Source organism: Delphinus delphis, chromosome 3 (genome assembly GCF_949987515.2).
Source record: "Delphinus delphis chromosome 3, mDelDel1.2, whole genome shotgun sequence".
Taxonomy (NCBI): domain Eukaryota; kingdom Metazoa; phylum Chordata; class Mammalia; order Artiodactyla; family Delphinidae; genus Delphinus; species Delphinus delphis.
In genome coordinates this window covers 64,642,326-64,667,641 of record NC_082685.1, presented here as the reverse complement: position 1 = coordinate 64,667,641, position 25,316 = coordinate 64,642,326, and the positions used below count along the sequence as shown (strand labels likewise).

Below are 25,316 nucleotides of genomic sequence, written 5' to 3'. Positions count from 1 at the left end.
GGGGGTAAACTGGGAGGAGGTAGAAGCCTTACCTAGCAGGGGAGTAATATTCTCTGGGTACAGAGGAGCGACTGGGAAACTTTACGAAGGAGTACTAAAGAAGAATTTCCCCTTTCTTTGCCAGGGTCCTAGGATCTGATCCCAATAAATAAATTACTGCACTTACATGTAAATGCACTTCCTGAAGGAGTGGGCAATAGGCATGCTGTGGTAGACCGAGCTAGCTGCCCATTCAATATCCATTCTTTCCTTCTTCACTGAAAAGAATACCACTTTTATTTGGAGCCATCCACTGCTCAGCTAAAAAAGTTCATTTCCCAGGTTTCCTTGCAGCCACTGGTCATGTGACAGTTTTGACCAGTGGGAGGTAAGCAGAATTATGCAAGTGGAGTTCTAGAAAAGCTGTTGTTTTGCTAATAAAAGGGCTACACATTTGCACCTTTCCTGCAAACCCTCCCTTCTTGAAGCACTGCAGTGATGCCCTCAGGTGTAAACGTCAGAATCCATGAGACCGCAACAGAACTGTAGAATCCCCGTACCAGCCCTAAACAGTCTGCCAGTAGACTTTTCTGTTATAAAAGAAAAACAATCCAATAGGGGTTAAGCCACTGTTAAACTTGGTTTGTAGTCGAATACACTTTTAAAAAACTAAACAAAACAATAGCTAGGTGTTTCACAGATACCATAATGTCAACCATAATTGGACAATTCCAATTTCTCTGGAGACTTAAAACAAAAAATGCCTTCACACCAATGCAGGTCCCAGACTGGTCCTCTTGAATGACTGGGTATATAACCTGCTCCCATACATTAGCCATAAAGTGCAGAGAAGGTTAATTAGATTCTTTATTGATTCCACCAATGTATTAGTAGATATGGTAATAGTAAATGGTACTTTTACATTCTCTTAACCAAAAATATAACAAATATTTACACTCAATAAAAATACAAAAAGCATACAGAGGCACTGTCTTTCTAAAAGACATAAGTTTAAGAGGTATCAAAAAATAGGAGACAAACATTGCTTGTTACAGGACACTTTACAATCACTGAATTGTGCAGTATAATTGCTATTTGATTATTATGACTGTGCAGTTTTGTTTTTGTCCTTTGCTGATCAGCTCACGTTTCAATTTTAAAAGGTTAAGTACAACTGTATTCTGTGTATCAAAAGTAAAGAAGCCTTAAAAAAGCACAACAGAAATTAAAGATGAACTGGGGTTCAAGTTTAAATTTGAAAATGTACTGTGACACTGTTTTGAAGATTTATCCCTTTGCTATATCACATTTACGGTAATACTAAAGGGATACATCTACTTTAATATCACATTTTTTAGAAACGTATGTATCAAAATAATAATCAGAGTCTTAAATATACAAGGAAACTCTTTCTCCCCTTCTTTTTAAAGGGGAGAAAACACTTTATAAAAATTAGAATTGTTCTTGGTTATCTCCATGATTACTGTCACATTTCAAGCCTCGGAGAGATTCTCAAGGTGGTTATGCAGATGATGACAATGTGACATCACCCTCATGAAAAACCATTTAAAGGCTTTTTCTCCCCAAATATCATACTGCAAGTAACCATTTGGAGAAAGTAAGACTCTATTAAATTACAATAAACCTTTATGGAAGTATATACTGGATTTACTAATTCTCCAAATCTTTCATTATGCAGAGATTTTTTTGTTGAAACTTATTATTTGGCAAAAGTTTGCAGTGAGGATTTACTGCTTCAATAGCCCTGGCAGATTCAGAGTTGTGGTACAATGAGGGCATAGATCTCTTCAGTATACTTATAAATTTATAAAATAAAAACAAACGGGCATTTTGAATTGGAGCAAGTATAGGTTAAGGCTTCTCTTGTTCTAGTCAAGTGACAAACTAAGAGAAGGCAGGAATGTACCGTAAATTAGAATATAAAGATCAAAACGCCACGATTTTTTAAGGGATAAATACATATCAAACTAGAAAGCATTTGGCTTTAGTTCTTGATCAATGTGATCAGCTGATCCAAACACTCACATTTCAAGCTACAGGAAACAAAGGCAGCTACAGGATGCAAGTCCAAAACCACAAGCCTCTGACTCTCTGTGCAAGATATTATCCACAACATTGAGGACAACGATGGAGAAGGCTCCCATCTGGTTTGAAAGACCTGCTAAAAAAACAGATACTGTGCAAACAGCACATTTTTCCGGGGAGTGGATATAAAATGGTGAGAATAAATACCCAAACTAGATAAAAAGATGGTTGTAGCAAAAATATCTTTCACTTTGTTTTGCTCTGGACATGAAAATAATATTGTCTAAATCAGTGAAAGAAAAATTTATGATCACAGGACCACTGTTTATAGATCAAACCTTTACAGTGTGACTTTCAAACCAGGATTTTTGATCCAGGTTACTTTCCGTTTCAATGGGCCAAGAAAGCTATGGAGCCAACTAGCCTCATTCTAACATACCTGGGGTTAATTTCTAAGGCTTAAGTTTCGTATTTACAGTTTTTTGCCCATGGGAATTTTTCAGACATGCTATTTTTCCTAAAATGAAGAAATTATCATTTTGATAGAAAAGATGGACTACTGCCATTTACCAGTTGGCACTGATTTATGATTTTAAAATGAAGGAAATAGGAGGATGATAGAAGGAAGAGAGAGCTAGGAAAAAATGAGAACTTTTCAAAAGGAAGTAATAAGCCAACTAAATCCTATAAATTCACATATGGATAACCATTCAGAAGTAAACCTATTTTTGGCTCCAAGTTGATTTGGGTCGTACACATTAATGGCTTTGGCTTTTTTTTTTTTTGGTAGTCACAGAAGTTTATTAACCTTTCACTTGCCTTTACACTAAAAAACAAATGAAAAAATTTAAACTTAAGATGTAGAAAACATCATACATAATCTTTTTTAAATGCGGAAAGTCTACCTCATCCAGTAAATAGTCAATGAAATTTTAATTAAATACTTAAGAGTGCCACGCCCAACAGGCTGTTAAATATATATGTCTCCTTCCTCTCAAGGCCTAAAGTGAAAACCAAGAAATAATCACTTCCATAATTCTAGCTCCTCTTTCCCCCACAAAATTTTCAACCAATTATAGACCTTGGTGTGCTAATGAGCTTTACCTGCAGGCAACTGGGAGCTGCAGGGTTTATGAAGATTAAAAACAGCCTTGTGCTGTAAGATGGGGGTTGGGTGGTGGGTGCTGCAGAACACCGCATAAAGCTAAATTGATCTTCATGACTATACCGCCAAAGATAACATGTCCTTTAAAAAAACTCCATATTTGAGTTGTGAAAAATTTTAGGTATGGGTTTCTACAGAGTAGAACTGTCTAGAACTCATTCTCTATTTACTGGATTTATACTTATAGCTACAGTTAGACAGAGAATGACTTTCACTTAAGTTGGTATACATGTTATGTAAGATAAACATTTCATTCTTTGGAAATTAGGGTTGCTACACACCCCATCATACCCCTTCCTTTTCCCAAGAGACTGCTAGGACCCTGTGGTAGCTTCATTTGGCTTTCCAAATCCTGACCAGCAGATGGCAGTATTCTCCTTCCTAACACCTCAACAGCAAAGGGATTCCTGTTCCACTCAAACTGAGACCCCACGTTTCGTTGGTGCTATAGATGGTTACATCTCTGTATAGATCAAACATATCATCCTGTAAAGATGGCTTCAGTTTGGTCAGATCAGAGACAGTTTTATGGCCTCAAACATGAACATCAATTAACAAGAGCTCCCAAATACAAACAAAACCACAAAACTTCAAATAATAAGTTACTTTTCAAATACATAAAAATATCCTTGGTATTGGCAGACATTCTGAATTTGTCTGTTAACCCAAGCTATGGCTTGAAAATACTACCACAACTACTATCTTAAAAATAACATGTTAAAGGAAAATCTATAGTGATATATATGGGGAGGACTCGAGTTTGAATTTGTTCTAGTAACTGTGGTCCCAAGGCAGGTCTGGTGTGCAAAGCGAAGACTGGTATCCAGGCACAACATCCATAGCTGAGGAAACTATGCATCTGCAGGGATTAAATGAAAGGAAGCATGATTCAGGGCTATCTCATTGCTCAGAGTACAGGGATTAAAACCTCTGGGTTAGCAGCAGGAGCAGCGAGCTATTTGTTGGCAACGGCCTGCAGAATTGTGAGTTGGTTCTGCCCACTCCTTCCTCCGTGACTTTCAGTAGACTTCAATCAGGTCAATCCAAAGGCTACACTGCTGAAACCTGTTCATTTTCTGAAAATAAAAGAAACACAGTTAAGTGGTAGGTCAGCATATTAATGAAGATCAACTAACAATCTAGTTATCTGTTTAAAAAATTAGTCAATTTCAACAAAGAAATCCTCTCAAATATCCCATCAAAGGCCAGATTTTATTGTAATGACATTTTTGACTTCTGATCACAATGAAGGCTGACAATCAACTGGAATTCAGAACTGCTTTTTAACCACTTTATTACTAGATTGTTTAGAAAGATAAAATTCATTTATTGCCAAAATTGCAAAGTTGGTCAAGAGTTCTGCTAATAAGAGGAACTCTATCAAACAGCATGATTTCAGATAATTGGACATTTTGATACTTGGAGTTTCAAGTGTCCGTGCATTAGTGTAAAACACAACTCTACCAATGTCAAGTGCCTCCTCTTAAAATTATCCTTCTACGCTGAGCTGCTATTAAATACAATCAGGTTGCCCTCTCCATTTACAAAAAACACATCATCGTATTTAGTCATTTCTTTTTTAACAGATTTCTAAAGCAGTTAAAGAAAACATTTCTGATTATGTGAAATACCAGAGCAAAGACCATTCAATGTGTTTAGCAATTCATTTAAGAGCCATTAAGGTAGTTTGTCAACATACCATCTGCTTCGCTATCTGCGTCAGTCACATCTGCTAGTTTAGGATGGGATGGCTGCAAATTATGCCTCTGAGGCTGAGTTACGATCTTCGATGGAACACAGGCCACAGGGTTGCTACTGAGAGAAGCTGGTGGCAGTCTAGAGAGGCTGTTATGCATCATCTTTGACCTCTGCACTGCCACACTATAATCTGGAGGTTTTAGGTGTAGGTGGGGTCCTTCCTTTAGGTCTGCTAAAGAAATCCCCATGTATCCTGGAGGAGTGGGAGGTGGCTCCCTATACCTATCCTCCTTCTTGGGTGAGGTGACACAGTACACTGGCATGAAAAATAAGCAATGGAAATGTTAATGAAAAATATAAGAAATGAAAAAAAAACATACTGAAACTTATTACAATGACAAAATAGAACTTAAAAAGGGACACAGTGAATATATCTGAACACAATGGCAGCAGGTTAAAAACACTTTTAATAAGCTTAATAAACTTGATATTTAAACTTGTTTTTAAAATACATAAATTACATTGGGTTTTACAAACATTAAATAGAATGAGACAGTTGAAGGAGATGACATTGATGACAAGCTTCCTCCTTTCACAGGTCAGACCACAAATCACAGAAGTGTGTGACAAATTCCTCAAGGAATACCAGTCCCAAAGGTGAATGAGTCAGAGACATTTAAGAATTCACCCTGAACATCTATACTCTATTAAATGGGGGGATTTTCATAGAAATGACATTTAGGCCCTCTACTTAAGGGCTATTTCACGTCAGTGCTGGCATATAAACAACTTTAAAGAGGAACTAATTCCTTCAAGGACCTTATTCCTAACCTCTGCTCTGTGATTAAGTGAGAAGAAAAGCCATAATTTTAGGAAATCCATCTTAAATTAAGTTTCTCTGATTTTCAGTGGACATTAAAAATAATGGTGACTTAAAATCTTTTGCCCTAAGTTTGTACACCCTGGGTCTAAGGCAAAGCTTCAAAAAACATCAGAAATAAGTTAAAAAGGAAGTTCCATGAAATTAAGACCAATCCACAAGACTCACAGGACAAATGGCTCTGAGTATCTCGATCATGTAAGCAACTTTTAAAATACAAACACTATCTATATACAAGAAGAATAAATTTAAAAGGATCATTAAATTCTCCCCTTAGAGAATCAAGTTTGCCCATATTGAAATTTCTACAACTCTACCAGTAAAATCTGCATGTAGTATCAAGGTCAGAAAGGATTTCCATTCCCATCTGAGGAGAATGGAGTGGGGAGGGGGTGGAGAGGTTGTGAAAAGAAGACAAGAATGAAGAATGTTAAGTGATTTGCCCAGAGTCATCTAGAAATGAAAAAAAAAAATTTTTTTTAATCTATTTTCCCAAATGGATAAGAAGGGAAAGATTTTACACCCTTGCACACACGTGCTTGCATATCCATATAACAGTTACCTAAAAGGCTTTAATAAAAAATCCTTGGAAAAAAATGAACTAAAAAATTCAACCTGTAATGAAATTTGACAAGTAAAAAATATGCTAAAAAAAGCACGTGTCTTTCATATATTTAGTAGTTTAAATTGACATCACGAATATAGTATAAAGAGTTGATTATCATAATATTGACTCAAAGTACAGTCACTCCACATGAAAAAAAAAACCACAGGTGCTATTATATCTAAGTACTTATATAAACTCAAGAATAAGGAAAAAAAAAATGTATTTGATGGCCAAATACTAAAAGAATACACCAAGAAAGCTGTGCATGGTTAGAACGGAATCCACGAACAGAAGCTGGCACACCCATGATATGTGCTAGGAGGGTATAATGAAAAATGTTTGGGTCTTTTTTTTTTTTTTTTTTTTTGGCTGCATCACATAGCATGTGGGATCTTAGTTCCCTGACCAGGGATCAAACCCATGCCCCCCCTGCAGTGGAAGCACAGAGTCTTAACCACTGGACTGCCAGGGAAGTCCCTGTTTTGGACTTCTTTATCACACTTTTTCCACCACTTGTACTACCTAAAAGTAGTATCAGATTCAAAGTTCCTACCATGTATGCAAAAAGCAACTAGGGTCCAAACAATTTATGAGGTGGCAAAGAGAATAATCCCTTTATTACTACTGCACAGTAATGCAATAATATTTTCTTAATAAAACCAAAAAGATCTCAAAAGCAAAACAAGACATATAAACCTGTCCCCCTTATTAAATTCCTGCATGTCAGCTTTTTCATTTTAAATGGCTTGAATATCTGCCCCAAAGCTCTTGAGAAATCATGAACTTTTTGAAAATAATTTGCATGTGGAGGGAGGAAAGAGAGATTAGAGAAGGGAATTTTCCAAGAATAAAATTCTGGGCCAAGGTCACTTTACCACTTAAATTCTAAATGCCACACATATGACAAAGAACACACAACTTACCAATCAAGCCCTTTTCTGTACTCGAAGTAACAGTTTTATAAACGGGGTCGATGCCGTCCTTGTGGTCCAAGCCTTCAGATGACTCAGCTGGGGTGCTCTCCAACACTCTCCGTTTAACTGTCCCATAGTTTGGTTCGTATGTATCAGACAGAGAACTAGAGGAAGCCCAACTCTGCCTCAACTGATTAGTCTCTAGGCTTCCTTTACACTGACCACAAGTTCGAGAGCAGCCTTTAGGACAGGTACAGGGCTCACAGTCAGTGGGTTCAACTTCAGCTATGGGACCATCCAAATGGGTATGTCGATAAGAGTTCAAAAAATCCCAGCCTTTTGGGTTTGGAAGGCTTTGGAAGTTGTCATGGGAGCTGCTTGAACAGGAAGTCCAACTTCCACGACCACTATCAGCTGCTTCTATAATAATATGCTCGTGAGAAATCTCATCATTGCTCACAGAAGATGAGACAGCTAAATTCTTGATTAGTGATGGCTTTGAGAGTGTCCACCTAAAATTGGAGATACACAATTAAAAGTAATTTACTGGCTTAATGGAAACAATTTCTTCAGTCCATTGCAAGTATTACTGCCTACAAGAGACTATAGAACATGCATCACAAGTGTTTAATGCCAACATAACCTTCTGGAAAAAAATGACACTGTAATCAATCATCACTAAACTTGTACTGGCATTAACGTTAATACTTAGCTCGAAACATACACTGAAGAAACTCAAATACTTAAAAGGCTTCCTCAGAATTTTTCTTGAATTATTATGAAGGATGAGGTTTGAAATGAATAAAATTAAGTATACATTTTCATTCTTGGTCAACATAATGCAACACTAGATTCTCTCCATGCACACAGAATTAAGAATCCTCAATTACAGAAACCATGTTTTATTTTTCAGTGTCTCTGAGGTACCAAGGAAACAGCAACTTCCCCAATTACCTACTACTAAATGAATTCTATCATTTATAGCAAGGGTTCTCAAACTTAGTTTCATGGACCAAATCAAGCGAACAGCCTGTTTTTTTATGGTCTTGAGCAAAGCATGGTTTTTACGTTTTAAAGGGTTTAAACAAAATGGAACAAAATACTCCAAAGATTTTGAGACAGAGACCATATACAGCCTGCAAAGCCTAAAATATGTACTCCTTTAAATGGGCCTTTACCTGCCCACCCCCCAAAAGGTTTGTGACTCCCTGATTTATAGTACAGAGCATACAGAGCAGGGACCAGCAAACTAGAGCCCAAGGGCAAATCCAGCCCTCTACCTGTTTTTGTAAATAAAGTTTTATTGGGACACAGCATGCCCATTTGTTTACAAATTGTCTAAGGCTGTTTTGATGCAACAATAGCAGGGTTGAGCAATTGCAACAGAGAGCTTACAGCCAGCTATGCCTACAATATTTACTATCTAACTTTTACAGAAAAAGTTTGTTGACTCCTGGTCTAGAGAACCATAGTTTAGAAACCCTTACAAGTATGGTGATAATACTTCACTATATCTTAAATTTTTCATATTAAAGTGTACCAGATTTAACAGTATCAGTTTAGAATCAACTTTCTCAGTGCTTTCTGAAGATTTCCATTTTGTCTGATTCTAAATAGAAATTTAGAGTTAACTTTTTTTTTAATTGACTTTTTGCTAGCTGATAATTCTTATTCTCCAAATCATACTTTGAGAGAGTAAGGATCAAGGACTAGTCCTACTCTCCCAATCTGTCTACAACGTGTATAGCACTGAGGGTACTTCCCATTACACACTCTTTTTGAGCAATCTCTAACCTTATAGCTAGAATGCAAGAACTACTTCCCACCTACCAATAGCATCTTCACTTTGAGTTCTTATTGATCGAAAAGATACATGATGTAAGTTACTTGAATCCAGTAACACTTAAAAAATGAGCACCCATATATCTTTCAAAATAGCACTTATTTGCACATTCAGTATAGAGAATACATGCTTCGTTCTCCTGTTCTTTCAACTACTCCTTTGGTGGGGGTGGTTTTACGTTCAAATTAGGGAGCACTGCTTGCAGTGGCCACTCGGCTTGGGTTTTGTGATGTGAACACAGGCAAGGATGTTTACCCAGGGCCAGGCTGACTATGGTCTCCTATCCCTGAGGAGTGCTCTGTCTTTTCAAATGCTCCAGTGGATTCAGGGACTGCCACAGCCTGGGAGGAACACCGTTCATCCTGTAGAGCTGCAGACATGGAGTCAACAGAGCAATTGCTCACAATGCTGGACCGTGAAGAAATCTCACTATGGCTGGAGTCAGACAAGTTGTCGGATTTAGCTGATGGTATAAGTGTATAACCTGAATGAGAGAAGACAACTGATCAAACTACAAAACAAAGGAACGGGAGTGGGGAGGGTCAGGGAGAGGACAAAGAAAAATATAAAAAGAACAAAACATAAAGTGAGTATCAATGTCAATTTCCATCTATGTAGATGTAATGGTGCCGATTTTCTGTACATGTTCCTTTACATATCCATTCACCTACCTACCCACACGGCACCAATCTAATTCCAAATTCAAGAAATAGAAAGCCAAAACCCAGTATTACTGAGAAAACTAGTTCAAAGGTAAATCTGCCCCAGGCTCTCACATAGCTACAAGCATTTAATAAAACAAGAGGCATTAAATATATTACAAAACATTAAACTTGAACTTCTCAACTTCTTTTTAACCCTATGTCCCCTCCCCTTTGATTAATATAAATATTTCAAGGCCTGACCTGAGTGTCCAAAACACCACCTCGAGGCAGGGGTATGTAAGGGGAGTCAGGACTCAAGGGAAAGAATTTTATTTTTGTTTTTTCAAACTGCAAATACCCTAGATATTTTGCTTCTGTCACCTAAGAAGTCTTGCCTCAAGTTAAAAGCCATTGTTTTAGTATTTTTAAATAAATTGTTTTAGATTTGAACTTACTCTTATACCTAGTTTCCTTTTTCTTCACCAATTTAGCAGAACATTACATTAAACAGCTGAACTGACAGATTTACAAGAATGTAACATGAAAAAACCCAGCATCTACCTGTTTTAAATTGCTCTATGACTTACTGCACAGCAGATATAGCTAGAGAGATTTTCTTTAGCATTCTCTGGAATGAAGGGGTGGAGATGGAGTAAGGTGGAAGGTTCCAAAAACAAATCTGCAGCATGATAGTTAATGTACACAATCGTCTGTTTGGGTAACTGTTAGAAAAGTAACCAAACTTCTTTTGTTGAGAAATAAAGAAAATGCTGTAGTAATCCCAGCAAGGAGTAGGTCTCAAAGAAGTAAACAATTATCTTCTTGTTCACTGAGAGAAGAATGAGGTTGATTAGGTGCATGACCTTTGGGTCCATTCCTAGAAATCTCAAGAAGAACTATAGGCTTTAGACTCACATATAGCTCAAGTTATTACAAAAAAACTGTTGAATAATAACTTTATTAATTAATGTCATTAACTATTTCAAAAACAAAAATTAAGACCCAGAAAATGTGTGATCTGCATTTGGCTTTTGTGCCAGGCACAGGACAAGCCAAGGAAAGTCAGTCTCTTGACTCCTACCCCAGTTCTCTGATCTTGGGATCACTGCTATTTCTCAGTGCCCTTCATGAAGTGATCGGTCAATTTTCAAGAGGACCAAGAAAATGGATGTGGTAAATAAACTAAAAAAAATTCAAAAATTCCTCCTCAAAAGAAAAAGTCATTGTTCTTTTATCCTGGGGGATAGACTTGCTTTACTGTTTTAAAAATAATTTCATTCTTACGTCTGTTAGATCAGTACTTGTCAAATATAATTAACTCTAAGAATTACCTGGAAGGCTTATTAAAATACACATTCTTGGGCCTATTTCTGGCAATTCAAACTTACAAGGTCTGCAGTGGGACACAGTAAGTTTTTAACAAGTTTCCCAGATGTTTTTGAACCTGCTATGTTAGACTATCTCCTCCCTCCTCTGATCAGAGTATATATGAAAAGTGAATGATATAAAAAAGTTTATGTGGACAAGATACAGTTTCTTGCCTTCCAAACATTTCACTTTAGCTTGTAAAGTAGTTGCAATAATAAGATAGCAACATAATTATCTAAGGCAAAGGTTCTGATCAGATTGTTACTGGGGGATTTAATGTAAAAGTAAACACTGGTTCCTAAAAAGCCTCCTCTACTTATTGCACTCACAGACCCAACTGCTACCAGCAGGAAATAAAGCCAACTACAGAAAACAAGAGTAATTAAGTTTACTAACATTAGCAAAATAACATATGTACAAATAAGGCACTTTAAACGGATATGATTTTGTTGTTGGAGGACCTGTAACACTAATCATAAAATGCTCATAAATATTAGTAAGTTGTCTGTCTGAGCCTTATTTGACAAATGACTTAATTTAAGCTACATTTACATTAATAAATGAAAACAAATTTCACACTAAAATAAAGTAAGGAACTTCATCAGAGTGTCTTTCTCCTTTTAGACTTGAATCGCGTATAGAAGCAGTTTAAAGTGTTACTGTTGCCTCGGCTATTTGAATTGAAGATGTCATTCCCTTTCTCATCTTTGATGTTGCTTCCAACATCCTTCACTTTCTCACAGCTTTCTGTAGCTTGATTGAGATCTGCGTCCTCTTTTTTGCTGTTGGCTAGTCTCTCCCTTGAAAGAGTTCTTTCCCTAAATCTTCTAAACGGGGATGTCATTCTTTTTCTGGCTGTGGTCTCACAACTTGTCCTGTCTCTATTCTCCTCAGTGGCCTTCTCGGTCCTGTCTGTTCTTTTGGCTGTGCTCCTGGTAATCTGTTGGATTTTCTTTTGCAAGTAAACCCCACCTATTCCGGGGCAGCTGTGGCCACTGATCTTGGTGCTGGACTCACGGGGAGGGGATGAGGAAGACCCTGAGAGGCGCAGCAGGATGCTGTGATCAGATATGATACTGCCAACTGGAGGGAGAGATGCAAAAACCCTGTCATGGTCAATTAATTCTTTCCAATGAATCACAATTAGCCTGGTTTTATAACATTTCACTATTAAAAAATTCTAACATCTTGACAATATCTGAAAAATTGAAATCTAGCAACATATTTTTTAATGCATGGAGACTCTACTATATAGCATAAACAAGACAGAACACAGGAGAAAGGTTACCTTGATCAGAATAAGCTGGTAATAAAAAATTGCTGAAAGTAACCCAAGCTGGTAAAATCATAAGCCAAAATATGACAAGAGTAGCAAATAACCAGAATTATTTCTCAAAGTAACTGTGTCTAGAATTTTCAGGTAGATTCTACTAAGAAAAAGCTTAGCAAAAATCAGATAGGACATATAAATAGTATATACAATAGATGTATTTATAAAGCACAATTTCTGATTCTATTTTCTCTACAACGCAGAGAAGTTGCCTGCCTGAAGCACTGGGGAAGATAAAGGTTAAGGCCTCTTGATGTCTCACTTTTTCAGTTCTTTCTTGTTTAAATTCTCCTTTTAAAAATCACGAACGTAGGCTTATCTTCTTAACTGTTAGAAAACAAAGAACTATTCCAAAGTATAGCAAGAACTAGAAACAGATTCTAATAACATACTCTTAGTTTAATGACATTTTTGTTCAATCACGGACCACTGGCAAAAACCTGTCTATGGAAATAAACAAGCAGAAATAGTTTTAAAGAAAAGAATTTTGTCAGATTTCTAAGGATTCAAAACATGACTATGACAGGCTCACAAACCTATAAACATCATGGTCAACTGTTGGTCACATACTGAAAAAAAGACTTCTCTATTCTAGTGGTTAAAATGCATTTGTTTGGAATAAGAGCAATGGGGAAATTCCTGTTCCTAACACCTCTTCCCACAAGTCACAATGACCCATATAACACCAAATCCAATTCAACTAGTTTCTTGGTTAGAGAACTGTCTATAATGGGACCTCTGCAGGGTGTAAAGATGTTCCTGAAAGAGCATTAAGAGCGTATGGACATTGTTCATCTGGACCATCTGTGTGAATAGGCACTGTTCCCAGCCCCAATCCTTGGGACCTGATAAAGGGTACTCTGGATAGGATACATACATAGTAAAGAGATGAAAGATATCTGTGTGCCTTACCAAATCATATATGAGCTGTATACAACAAGAACGGAAACCTGTGTTTTACAAACAGATCTATTATGTATACTTTTATATGTCCTATTCGATTTTTACTAAGCTTTTCTTAGTAAAACCTGAATGAAAATTCTAGCCAGTCTCAGCTAAGTGAAGAGGGTCAGTAATGGAGTTATACTGCCCTGGAGTGGCAGCAGGGAAGAAGAAGAGAAACTCCGATTTACTAATCACTCACCATGTCTCAAGTGTTACAGATATTATTTCATTTAATCCTTAAATAAGGTCCTAAAATAGGTGGTCCCTAACCCATCTTATAGACAGGAGACCTGTCCTTATATAAATCAGTTGCTTGTAATAACACAGCCGTCACCAGGGACAGAGTCAGGATTCAAACTAAGGCCTGGCATCACTGTACCCCTCTGCTGTCACATAGTCAGCAAAAATTAAAAAGAACCTTCAAAAGTGAGGGAAACTTAGAACACAGGAACTGAGGAAAGCTCTGGAAGCTTCTCCTTCCTGCTAGAATTCGTTAACTTAACTTGTCTTCTCTCTGACCATGTACCATCCTGTACTGTGTTTATTCAAGGATGTAACTTTTTTACATCTGTGAAATGCCATGACTAAGGAGTCTTTTTTGCCAGGGTACACGGGGAATGTGGAGGGCCAATGTAAGAAACACACACATTATTTAGAATGCTACATTTGCAGCTGACATGAAATGGCATCTTATATGCATATTACCCAGGCTAGTCAAAAAAAGAAAAGCTTCAGTCTGAATTAGGAAAACATAGATAAATAAAGAAGAGCAATTTCAGATTTTTTAATCCAAAAGGTTCTACATTAGCATAAATGTAAAAATCCACAAGGGTGCTGTATAGGTTATTATAAATCCTGATTAATAAAAGGTAGTAACATTCCATTACTAAAGAAAGGAATGTATCATCCTAAATATCTGTTTCATTTCCTAAATCTTGTAGTTGGTTAAAAACAATTTCTTGTAGACATTCTTATTTTAAAATACTCCATAGAACTGTTTGAATTAACTGGTAATTTGAATAACATCAAGAATTTGCACAGACCAAAACAACTGTGAGTTCTGCCTTCATTCTTATCTATACTTGTCCTCCACCAAAGAAGGACCACACTTTGAATGCAGGAGTCCTAACTCCATGATGCGTAACACCTGAAAACCATATAAATAACACAATCCAAAACATGAAAATTCAGGAAGTATTACCAGTTACATTTTTCTTCACATTTTCTATTATTACCATAGACCAAAAGCAAAATATGTGCCATGTAATGTTTTTTGGTGTAACAAGAACTAGCTTGAACTATTTTATCTTACCTTTGCGAGGGGAACCTTGAGGAGACGCAGGAGGACTAGAATGTAAGGATGATGCCATAGAAATAGTGTCTTCTGTATGTTTCTTACCACTTATTTCTTCAGTTGTTCCTAAAATTTTCTGAGGTAAACTTGTACCTAAAAATAAAATCAAAGAAGCAAATAAGTATCACTTCACAATTAAAATGTCTGCAGTTGCCTAAATTACTATATAACTAAAGCCATGATGCACAATGGCTAGTGTAGTTAACTGAAATGTATACATGACAAACGGGGACTAAATGACTGGGTAATGGCATACAGAGATTCTCACCTCCAGGATATTTGTTCACATTCAGCCAGTCAGCGCAGATCAGATTATAATAGCTTTTTGTTTGTTTTGTGGCATAAGGGATATTGATTTAACAGTCTGAGTACAGTGTCCCACCCTGCACAACTGACACACTTATTGGAAATCTTAATAGAGAAGGCATGGATTCAAACTCTTCCCTCCCCTCTAGAGGTGGCCTCTCCAAGTCAGGGCGAGGCATGTGGCAGGGGCAGTGTAGGGATGTTGGCACTGTCACTACCTGTGGTGCATCTGTGCTGTGGGTATACAGAAGCTGCAGGGCTGCCAGTCCAGCCCTTTTCAAGAGCACTAAATTCACACTACAGGAGATAAGTAGACAACAGAAAGAATCATGAATTTATAGAAAAATAGTATGGAGCCCACTGGAAACATTCCTGCAAAGTTCTATCATCACTCTTGTCCAATAGCTGATCCTTTTCAGCATAGGTCAAACTTAGCAATGCTTTCAAATACCCTGGTATTTTTACATACATCCTCTCGAAAAAATGTCAAAGAGGTATTGACACTGTTTTTAACCAGTAAAGTAAGCCCAACTTTGATGAGTACTCAGCATAGTTAACAAGCAGCCCTTTGATACTGAAAAAATTTAAAACACAGTATACAAACACTACTCTTAATTAAGTGCCATTTTAATATATTTATCACATAAATAATAGTCATATTAGAGCAAGAGGGAAGAGGGCTACCTGGTACAAATAACACTGCCTCTCAAGTGATGACATCCAAGTAAGAAATCAGAGCTAGACTTGTCCCATGTCTCACTCCTACCACAAAATCAACTTCACCCATTTTGCATCCAATTCTCTACTCATTTCCACAGACACCAAACTAGATCAGGCTCTAGGCAACTTCCCGTTGCTACATCAGCTTTCCACTAAGGCTCCCTATCTCCAATCTCACAGCCCTTCCTACTACAGACTTCCTCCAACATAAACTAGACCATAATCTTGCCTTGCTCAAACTGCTTTAACAGCTACCCACTGACAACTTTCCTCTAGCATGTCATGTTATAATTTTGGCATGTCTGTAACTTCACTTCTCTTCATCCTGGGACACTGTTTAGTACTGTGTTAAAAGTAAGGATTTTGAGCCAGGTAACCTGGGCTCAACTCCCAGCTCCATCTCTTACTCGTGGTGTATAAGTTACTTAGACATTCTATGGTTCCTATGTAGAATGAGAGTATTATCTATCTTTAGGTTTATTACGAAGATTAAATGAACATAATATATAAAGTTAGTAAAACACTTAGAACTGTGTCTGGCATTCAGTAAGTGCTCCATAAGTGTTAGCATTAATTATTATTGTCTCTCAACACTCTACAGCTTTGTCCTCAGAGGCAGCAAACTGCCTGTAGCTCCTTGTAGATATCAAATTCTTCTTCTGCCTGAAGCAACTTCTCTGGAATTTTTGCCTAATTACCTCCTTCCTTATCAACCTTTAAGACTGTGCTTAGGTGTTATCTCCAAAAGGCCTTCTCTGGAGCACTATCTTACTTCTGTCTACCCTAAAAGCTCTCCCTCTTTTGTTCTTTTATATGTTATGTACATGCTCCTGTACATGCTCCTGGCATAATAGTGAACACATACATGTTATCTGTTTGTGTGAATGTCTGTAACACCAGACTGAAAATCTGGCAAAGGAAAGGGCATTTCTTATTCAACTTTGGATTTCAAAACAATATCAAATTAAATTCACAAAGTTCTACTGAATATGTCCTATGTATAATGCATGAACTAAATAATAATGTTAGGGACCAAATCTAATCTAGCTTCCCATTTGAAAGCTAAAATAGTGATACTATTAAAACAACAAATGAAAGTAATTTGGACAACATCTACATGGCCTAACAGAGGAAAAAAAGCATGGTCTATACTTATATATTTTACACTTGCTTCTTGTCCCCAAGCTAGGTTTTCAGAAGTGGTCATTAATGAAAAACCAACAAACCGTCTTTTTTAGAAAGAAGCAATTTCATTACTTTTAGATGCAGCAATTTCATAGGCTGCATCTGCATTAGATAATTGAGTAAATGCACCACTAAATGCAGTAAGCCCTTGGTACCCAAATACACTGCTGTATGTTTCTGGCTGATATGATTATAGGAATTCCAACATCAATATTTAAAATATGCATGCAGTCACTGAATAGAGCAAAATGAAGCATTAGGCACCTATAGGCAAAATGAAGCATTTTTTGACTCATGAGTGCTGATTATATTACACAAACTACAATAGCCGATCTCCAAAGCATTTATATTTGTAATTATTTTCCATTCTAACTCGCCTGAAAATTTCAAGTAAATGAATGCAATATTAACTGTGAATACTCACTCAGTGTGGCAGGGTCTTTTGCTTGTCCCTTCTTCCTGATGGGGTGCAAATTTACAGCTGGCACCTGAAGCACCTGGCTCACTCTGTGGGGCTGATGCAAATAGGCTTTAGCTGCTTGGCCAGCTGACCTCACAGGCACTGGAGACATTTCTGATGACTTGACTGATCTTTTCTCACTTAGATTCTTGGTCACTAATAGAAGAGAGTAAGAAATACGTAATTCTGCACTTTTTAAGGCAAGGTTATTACCACTGACAATAGTACACGGCTCATTAAAACCACCTATTTTTAACACAAAAAAGATTAATTTTCCTAACAAAAATTTCATGTATTATGTTGTTTCAAAAATTTTGTAGAATTAAGTTAATTTTACTCCCTAAATTAAGATAATAAACTTAATTAGCTCCAACTGCACGATCATCCTAATGGCCATCCTCTCATCTATTATTTTTTTTTGACAGATCCTGCCTCAGGTTTATTTCTACAAATAACACAGGATGACACCCGTCCCATGCAGACAATACCCCAGGGGTCACATCAGTCCTCCTGTCTTCATATTGGCGACAGAAGAGCCTTTGTTGGTGCCTAGGCCACCTTTGGGAGCCAGAGCCAGAGTCGCAGTTGCATCCTGTGCCCTGATTTGAACCTTGGCCTCTGGCCAGCGGAGGCTGAGACCCTTGGTGATGTGGGAATGAGCACATTTCCCTGAGCCTGGGGTGAGTGATGTAGTCAAGTCAACTGAGCTTGTGGCTACTGCCCTTCGCAATCTGGGCTTGACCTCTTTGGGCTTTATAAGATCCTATATAGCCTTGGCAGGTACACTCATAGCCTTGGTGTTTTTGGCCAGCATCTTCCTCAGGTACTTCTTGTCGTGCCTCTTGGCAAACCTAATGTTCCTCAAGAACTTGGAGTTCGCCCCCTTCAGAGATTCAAAGCTTTGTGATCAGGGTTTCTTGATGCCATTTCTGTGCCATGTATGGGATTTGCTCTTCATGGTGTGGTTCCTGAACTTGGCCATGTGTGCACCAAAGCCCAGAAGCACTTGGAACCCAAAGAGCTAGCATCTTCTCATTTATACTACTGAAATACTCCCCTCACTGTAACAATTCTAGCATGCCTTCAAGTCATTCTCCATACAAGAGTGCAATGACTCCTCCATCATGAAAATCTGATCGCGCCATTTTCTTTCTAAAATTTATTTTACTTATTTTTGGCTACGCTGGGTCTTCATTGCTGCACGTGGGCTTTCTCTAGTTGCGGCGAGTTGGGGGGACTACTGTTCGTTGCAGTGCATGGTCTTCTCACTGCGGTGGCTTCTCTTGTTGCAGAGCATGGGCTCTAGGCACGTGGGCTTCAGTGGTTGTGGCGTGCGGGCTCAGTAGTTGTGGCTTGAGGGCTCTAGAGTACAGGCTCAGTAGTTGTGGCGCATGTGCTTAGTTGTTCCGTGGCATGTGGGATCTTCCCGGGCCAGGGCTCGAACCCATGTCCCCTGCTTTGACAGGCGGATTCTTAACCACTGTGCCACCAGGGAAGCCCTATCGTGCCACTTTCCTTCTCCAAATGCCCTACACAAACTTTTAGATGACTTGCCACTGCTCTCAGGATAAAGACACAAATCCCTAAAACAAGGTCTATTAGACCCTGCATGATCCAGCTTCCCTAATAACCCACACTCTGCAGCTATTAGATTAGATCCCGTTTTATGTTCTTAAGGCATCCTGTATCCTTCCTTCACAGCATTGATAACTGTAACAATACAATTGTCTGTGAGATTAATCAATTAATGTCTCTTTCCCCCACAAGGCTATAACTAACATGATTGTAAGGACTGTTTACTTTGTTCACTACTATATCCCTGTGTGTCCAGTGATGGATAGAAAACAGAGGCTTAACAGGTAGTTTTTGAATAAGTAAGTGAAATTATTTCAACAGCTACACATAGGAATACCAGAGATATTTATAAGTAGATGGTTAGTATACTTGAAGATGAACATCAGAATTAAGAACTCTTGGGCTTTCCTGGTGGCGCAGTGGTTGGGAGTCTGCCTGCCAATGCAGGGGACACGGGTTCGTGCCCCGGTCCGGGAGGATCCCACATGCCGTGGAGCGGCTGGGCCCGTGAGCCATGGCCGCTGGGCCTGCGCGTCCGGGGCCTGTGCTACGCAACGGGAGAGGCCACGGCGGTGAGAGGCCTGTGTACCACAAAAAAAACCCACAAAAACAAAACAAAAAACTAGGAACTCTGGCTTAAGAAACAAAAAGCTGCCTCCTCTGTATAAAATCAATGCTATAGCCCAAAGAAAAAACTTCTTCCTTCAGGTAGTATTTTTAGTAATTTTAATTCTTCAGGCAGTTATTCAGGGTGGTTTTAATGCAGGTCCAACCTCAATACTCCATGGTATTTTTGTTTTAAACACCAAGATAAAAGTGTTTAACCTGTCCCAGCACAGCTACAATAGTTAGCTACTATGCTTTTATTATCAGAACCTAGAGAATATTTTGGGTGATAAGAATATCTCAAAAAGTCAAAGCAAAGTGCTCCTAGGGGATAATAGGCAGCAGCGCATCAACTGGCTGAATCCAAGATGTTACCAACTTTTGGTTAGAGCCGTGAAATATTTTCCCCCCAACACTAATCAATTCCGTATTGACATCTTATTTTAATAGTTGCCATAGTACAAAGAAAAAAATCAACAGACTACTTTGAATATAAAAAAAGAGGTCACAGGAGAGTGTCAAAACTCAAACATATATACTTATTATGAAGAACCAAATTCTATAATGTTTGGCAATCAACTATTATTTGGGTTTGGAATTTATTTAAACATTTAAAAATCAATAATGCAATAAAAATCAAAGACTCTCAAACTAAAATAAAGCAACATGAACTGAATTAAATTTTCACAAAACAGTTTAACTTTCAGTTTAAGAAAGACCCACAGGTTTTCTCATTTTAAATCAGTATTAAAATCAATGGTAGTGAGACACCATTTAGTGTTATGAAAAAAGAAGTAGATAAGTCTAAGGTGGGTGTGAGAGGAGAAAGGTATCGCAGGTGTGTGTGAACGCGTGGTGGGGGGAGGAGAGAGAGAACGCAGAAGTTGGTATGTGGGATCTTTCTAGGAGTCAAAAAAGTTTTTTTAATTAGTTATTTGGCTGCGCCGGGTCTTAGTTGCAGCACACGGGATCTTCGTTGTCGTGTGTAGGATCTTTGTGCAGGATCTTCATTGCGGCATTAGTTGCGGCATGCATGTAGGATCTACTTCCCTAACCAGGGATCGAACCCAGGCCCCTGGCATTGGGAGCATAGAGTCTTAACCACTGGACCATAAGGGAAGTCCCTAGGCCTCAAAATTTTAACAATGAGCAAAGCATAAAAAAGGTTTCTATGCTTCTGAATATTCCAAATCATATTTAGGGAACAAAGAAAAGCAGTTAGTGAAAACAAAAGATAAAATAAACAAACTTCGGGCTTCCCTGGTGGCGCAGAGGTTGAGAGTCCGCCTGCCGATGCAGGGGACGCGGTCTGGGAAGATCCCACATGCCGCGGAGCGACTGGGCCCGTGAGCCATGGCCGCTGAGCCTGCGCATCTGGAGCCTGTGCTCCACAACGGGAGAGGCCACAACAGTGACAGGCCCGCATACCGCAAAAAGAAAAAACAAAAAAACAAAACAAAACAAAAAAAACCCCAACCTTTTATCAGACAAAAGCAGGAATAATAAATTGCATTCAGTAACCATAAGATGATGAAGTCTATACTGCATTACTTGGGAAAAAATAATTTTGATGATCATTCAAAGCAGCGTCAGAGATATTTAATAAGTGTGTATATGGCTTTGAACTTTAAAACATGAATAAAATTTGAAGATTCTATATACTTTTTCAGTCTTTATTTTTGACATGTACCATTTTCTCATAGCAGATACTTCTTGATATCCCACCAGGTGGTAAGAAATTTTTCCAGATACTTTCCAAGTCTATATACATTTATTATTTTTAACAGCCATATATCATTCTTTGTATTGATAAGGAAGCAGTGTACTTAACTATTCTCCAGTGTTTTGATATCTGTGTGAGTTCTTTTTCCATTGTAATACATGCTGCACAATCCCAATACTGGACACCTCACAGACTGTTGTGAGGAGGAGTAAATGGCAAGGTTTATAAAAGTGTTTAGCATGGTTGCTGGCATATAGAGAGCGCTCAGTAATTGTTAGCTTTCATTATTTTATTTCTTTCTCTTAATTTAATAGGTTTGATGTAGAAAGAATCTGAGATAAAACACAGTACCAATACTTGCTTGACTTTTACAATTAGGAAAACAAGAGATCTAAGATGAAGAGAAACTTGTTCAAATGGTAATAAATGAGACCCAAACTCTGTCTCCATCCTTTAGTAGGTGTTCTTTTCATCACAACCCATTCATTTTCCTATTGGTAAAAGTGTTCAAGATACTGTTCTTATAACAACACTTACTGAATGGCTCATTACCCTACACTTTAAAATTCACTGTGAATCTGAATTTTAAAATCAGTACTTGGTTGTATTTCCATTTTATCTTTTCTACTCTATTGACATACTTTTTCGATTACTATGTAAATACTATATCATTTATCAATTTCAGGGTCAACCCATGATAATTACAATTTCCCTCTATCAATTAGGAACACAGAAATAGAAAAACTGAACCTTCCCCCTCATATATTCTGTCAACATTTAATCAAGTTCTATACATCATACTGGGATTTTTACTGGTGTAATATTTAATCATATATATAGATAGATAATACTCACTTATAATGGAAGTACAATCATCTTTATTTTGTTGTTATAACACACACAATATATTTTACCATCTTTGATCTCTGCTTTTACAACTCATGATTTCCTTGACCCAGAGACACATACATTCTATTGTTTGTACTTAATTTAAAAAAAAAACAGTATTGAGAATAGGCTCTATTTTGTTCATATTTTCTATTTATAAATATTAGAATACGTCTAATTTTTCTTGTTTTACTTTATTTACTGATGCCTATAATACACCTATTATCTCTAACAGTATATTAATTAAATTTATTGTATTTTTTCAGTTGGTAAATGATATTATCTGTAAAATTTTAGGAAAGAGAAATTTTTCACTTATTTTACTCTTCATTTAGGGATGAAGATCAGAACATTCTCAAAGAGAAGGGCTCCTCTATAATGTTTCGCTTTTTATAAGAAGACTTCAAAATGCTTTTTAAAGAACTACATCACTCCATTTCTTGCACAGAGTAATCATCAGGAATGGATGAGAATTCAGTATCTGATTAACATGATCACATGATGCTTGAGGTATGTCAGTAAACTTTGGTGAGTGAAAGTTAATTTTCTTGGGACTTCAGGATAACACTAGAGCAACAAATTTCTATTTTGTTGTGCTGTTTAGTGTCACGTAAGTGAAAACTTATACTTACAGGTACCATATGCAGGCTCCCATTGCAATGACATCATCTGGAACTTCTCCTCATCTGTTTCTACATCCAGACTGGAAAGATACTGCTTCACTTTCCTTGCCATCTGGGCATCTTCATACAGCTTCTTAGCATTAAGCAGAGAGCTACGGCGTGCCTTTTTTTTGTGAGCACCTCCCTGAACATCCAGCATGTTTGAATTTGTGCTGCCTTGACTCAGTGACCTGTAAGAAGATGGAGATCACAATAAGGGGCTGTAAAGATGAGAATTAAGTATGGCAGATTGAAAATTAAAAGAATTCTGTTCTGTTAATGCAACTGCATGCTGATGCAAATGAGTTAAAAGATGAAGAGCATTAATGCAAAGTAATGTGGCACATATGGCAATGTTCTGAGTTTTCAGATTCAGCAAAGTTCAGAATTCAAAAGAATAAGTTAACAATTCCCCCCAAAGCAACAAATTCCATCAGACTTGTGTTTGGTGCCTTTGCAACCCATGGCACAACTGTGACAAGTATAAGCATTCCTTTGGCCCTATGGCCATCCACACTCTGAAGATACGGCAAGAGCCTAGTTCAGGACAAGTCCACCCTGAGCCAGATCTCTGCACCAGGATTCTTCAGCAGGGGAGTTTCTAGAGCAGCTTTGCTTGTACATGCTGCTTTGGACATGCTATCGCCATCAACATTCTTGTATATAGCTGGCCCAGTCCGAGCATGCTCACCGATTTTACCAGTAACCAGATTTTGACCAAAATTCAAATAGAACAACCAGTAAGAAAAATAACACCATTTATACTCAATTCAATATAGTCAGAGATCAAAAATGCAATAAAAAGCTACTCAATGCTTCTACTCACATATGAAATGGTTGGGCAATATGTGGCTTCTGGACTGGGGATATGGGATCTTTCTTTTGCAATGCCTCTAAATGTGATGAAACTACAAGCTGGGTAGGAATAACTACAATTGAAACAAGCTATAGCTTCACATCCAACTGTACTCTTTTTGGCAGACTTCTTTCTATAATAACCACATCTAGAACCACTGGAAAACAGGAACTGCAATGCTATTTTTCCTTTGTAACAAGGATAGCAAACACAAGGTTCTAGACAATTTTTATTTTAAAAGCAGTTGCCAATTCTAAAATAATAAGGATATCTATGGGTCTTCTAAGTTAGCCTCCCAATTACCCAAAGATATTCTAAATACACATACCACAACCATAAAACAATTTGTTTTTTCCGTGCTCACATACCCCATTTAAAACAAACAACTAAAATTCTAATGTTTTCATTATAAATTAAGTGAAATAAAGTTGTAAAAAATGTTACTTTTCTTTTGTAATTTTAAGATCTTTAAAAGAGTGTGTCTTACATTTGATGGCAACTTTCAATTGCTACTGGTCAGGCAGAAACTGTGATGTGGTTGTTGCTACTTACATATGCAGAAACTCCTAAACTTTCAGAGTGGTTTGGAAAAAATCCAATGGCATTAGTGAATTACTCCCTTAACCTCCAGGAACCAAATGATTATAAGGATGTAGTGAATCTAACAAGTTCAACAACATTCCCAAAGCAGGTGTCAAAAGGAAGTTAGCCCTAAATATCTGCAAAGCCAACCTAAGAGCCCAGCACCAGCAGCTTTTTGTTCTTTTATGGCTTGTTTTAAGAAGTGTGGCATTACCAACATATTTGACGGCACAAAAGGCAATACTGTGTGAGGAAAAAAAAACCCCAGAAACTAGTAACTCTAAAAGTGATTCAGAAAATTCATATTCTAAATACGAAGAAGTTTAAGAAAGACCTAAACCAATTTATATTTTATATTTTCCTTTTTATGAATGCAAAAAGGTGTTATGTGATAAAAACACATACCTATGTTTATATAAGAGCTCTTTTAACAAGTATAAAGTTAAAAAATTCTCAGTGTTAACAAGGTACTGCAGTGACTTTTCTTCGTGGTACATAAAACAACAGTGGTCCCAACAACTGATGATGCCTCAGATTCAAAGAAATGTAGTAAAATCAAGCCCCAATATTTAGGAGCAAATTTGAATACAAGTATTTAATAATTTTATGTAAGCTGATATAAAAAAAAGTGTCCAGAAATTCAAGATACATACAAAATTTTAATAAGTGAAAATCTCATGATAAATGACAATGTCTTCTAAGCTACTTTCAAAATGCTTTGATGTAAAAACAAAAATATCTAGTGCCTGCAAACATCATACAAATCAACCCTAAAGCTAAATAAACAGTGAATGTGTTACATAAGTCATTCAAACACCCCAAAATCCCCACTAAGATATACTGTTCAAGTATTCTTCTTCATAACAGTAACGTTAGGAATCAATTTCTATCTTCAATGAGAAGAACCAGAAAAGACAAAGACATAAATGTAAAGTATAGAAGAAAACACAGAAGAAACACAGAGAAGGAAGAAAGCAGAA

At 37.3% G+C, this 25,316-nt stretch overlaps 1 protein-coding gene across 5 annotated transcripts in view; it reads right to left on the bottom strand.

Moving 5' to 3' along the window:
* Positions 1 to 2,791: 2,791 nt before the first annotated feature.
* RAPGEF6 (Rap guanine nucleotide exchange factor 6) overlaps positions 2,792 to 25,316 on the bottom strand; it is a 218,324-nt gene continuing 195,799 nt past the window's right edge. For 3 of the 5 annotated variants that reach the window (XM_060008898.1, XM_060008899.1, XM_060008901.1), the window contains 7 exons: positions 22,869 to 23,089; positions 17,409 to 17,600; positions 14,732 to 14,866; positions 9,388 to 9,616; positions 7,299 to 7,801; positions 4,890 to 5,204; positions 2,792 to 4,266 (listed from right to left, as the gene is read on the bottom strand). In XM_060008898.1, coding sequence (XP_059864881.1) covers positions 4,241 to 4,266; positions 4,890 to 5,204; positions 7,299 to 7,801; positions 9,388 to 9,616; positions 14,732 to 14,866; positions 17,409 to 17,600; positions 22,869 to 23,089 — 1,621 coding nt within the window. In that variant the 3' untranslated portion in view covers positions 2,792 to 4,240. Of the gene's footprint in view, positions 4,267 to 4,889; positions 5,205 to 7,298; positions 7,802 to 9,387; positions 12,228 to 14,731; positions 14,867 to 17,408; positions 17,601 to 22,868; positions 23,090 to 25,316 lie in introns of those variants that run through there. The other 2 variants (XM_060008900.1, XM_060008902.1) reach the window with 2 other exon arrangements.